The 1,990-nt window shown below is 46.1% G+C and overlaps 1 protein-coding gene across 1 annotated transcript in view; it reads right to left on the bottom strand.

Annotated features, from left to right (window-relative positions):
* DROSHA (drosha ribonuclease III) overlaps positions 1–1,990 on the bottom strand; it is a 151,651-nt gene that overhangs the window by 132,329 nt on the left and 17,332 nt on the right. The window contains exons 5-6 of the mRNA XM_045285270.1: positions 530–637; positions 66–297 (exon numbers count right to left, since the gene is read on the bottom strand). Of these exons, the coding sequence (XP_045141205.1) occupies positions 66–297; positions 530–637 (340 nt within the window). The remainder of the gene's footprint in view (positions 1–65; positions 298–529; positions 638–1,990) is intronic.

Raw genomic sequence — 1,990 nt, 5'->3', positions numbered from 1 at the left:
AACAGAATCATAAAGACCACGGAGGAGAAAGCCTGGTCTCCAGCCCCTCTCCTCCTCAGACCTACCACCTGATCCATGGGGTCACTCGAGTAGTAGTTTTCTGAGTGGGTGCAGCGAATCCACACCGGTTTAAGCAGTTCCTCCTCCTCCTCCTCATTTTTGTCAGGCAGCGTCTCCTCCGGCTCCTTCTCCTTGAGGGAGGGATACAGCTTCTCTTTGCCAGAGCTAGGGTTGTCACTCCATCTCTCTTTTTCGTCTTCCCAACGAGTCCTCTTCTTCTCCTTACTTGGGGAGCGACTTCAAAGGGGGGCAAGGGAGGCTACTTATTAAAAGGCTCTTTTCTCATAAAAACGAGCCTATGCTACTTCTGATTATTCACTTTTCAGCAAAAGACACTATGCCAAACCGCCACCTTGTCTTGTCTTAGACCACTGATTCCCCCCACACATCGGTCCGGTGGCATCAGAATCACCTGACGTTGACATGCTTAGAAATACAAATTCCCAGGCCCGGCCCCAGGTCTACTTACTGATCCACAGTCTCCGGGGCTGGGGCCCAAGAATCTGTATTTTTAGTAATCTCCCCAGGTAATTCTGGTGTGCATCCAGGGTCGGGAACAACTGGCAAACCATAACTCCTAAAAGAGAAAGACACTTGGAAATACGAGGAGGCTTCACGAAGTTCACGGGAAAAATGCAAAGAGCAGGGGATTTTTCCACGAACTATTTGAAGCGCCCTGGTATTGGGAAAGCTCACATTTAGACCATGACAGCGATGGGAATACTAGTTTGGAATCCTTCACAGCTCTTGCTTTGCCAGGAAGGGGAAAAAAACAACAATAATAACCCTGACCAAACATGGTGTGGACCAGGCTGTGAACCCTGCCAGGGGATGCCATCTGAGGAAGACCCTGTCACCACCCACAGCCGGCGCTCAGTCCGCAGAGCCCACACATGGGGATGGCGACTTTGTGAGTCAAACGGTGCCTCATGCTAATTAATACTACTATGAACTCAATTAATATAGAAAGATGGAAAACAAAGCGTTCCCCATCAATGCCTGGCACTGTGAAAAGGCCCTAACCTAAAGAAAAACCCTGTGAGATTTTGTTAGAACAAATCCTTGAAAATCCATCTTACATAGCTCTCGGCTAGCAAGGTTACCACAAGCTACAAAAGTTTCGCTCAGGAGCAAAGTCACAAATGAATTCTTTCCCTTAACTCTATCACCAAATTCTAATTTCATGATGGAAAGTGTATGTAGGAGTGTATGCGATGGGGCGAGAGGATTACAAAGATACAGTATACATATTAATTTCTTACTCATATAACCTGTAAATATTATGGTTGGCATTTTTAATTTTGTTACAAGAAATCGTTCCTTTCGATGCCCGAAGAGTCAACTTTCAAAGAAACTGTATTCATGTCCACTGTAGAAATGTGGCAAGCACAGATAAAAGTGACACATGGCCCCATAGAGGTAGCCTTTAGATCTCACACGTATAGTAAAGCATAAACAGACATATGCATACATATCCCACATGCCCACATAAATAGAGATAATGCATCCAGCACACAAAGTAACTAGCGCGTGAGGGGCTGCATCCTTTGCAAAAAGGGTGTAATAGTTATCAGTGTAAAACTACATCACATACACATATGCCTGTTAATAAAAAGGGCAGCCCAGTCCTGGGCTAGAGAACGCTGGTAGCTTAGTGGGTTACGGATTGGGCTGCTAGCTGCAAAGTCAGCAGTTTCAGGCCACCAGCCGCTCTACAGGAGACAGATGAGGCTTTCTACTCCCATAAAGAGGTGCAGTCTTGGAAACCCACAGTGGCAGTTCTACCCTGTCCTACAGGGTCCTGAGTCAGAATTGACATAATGACAGGGAGTTTCTCTGGTTCTGAGTCCAATTTTACAGCCTGTTCTTCTCACTCAGTAATGATTCCAGAACACCGGCTGCAATCTGGTTCTGAGTCCAATTTTACAGC

The sequence above is a fragment of the Echinops telfairi genome, unplaced genomic scaffold, assembly GCF_000313985.2.
Source record: "Echinops telfairi isolate 266 unplaced genomic scaffold, ASM31398v2 ScPeMD7_7469;HRSCAF=8507_1, whole genome shotgun sequence".
NCBI lineage: Eukaryota > Metazoa > Chordata > Mammalia > Afrosoricida > Tenrecidae > Echinops > Echinops telfairi.
This window is presented reverse-complemented; position numbering and strand designations above follow the sequence as displayed.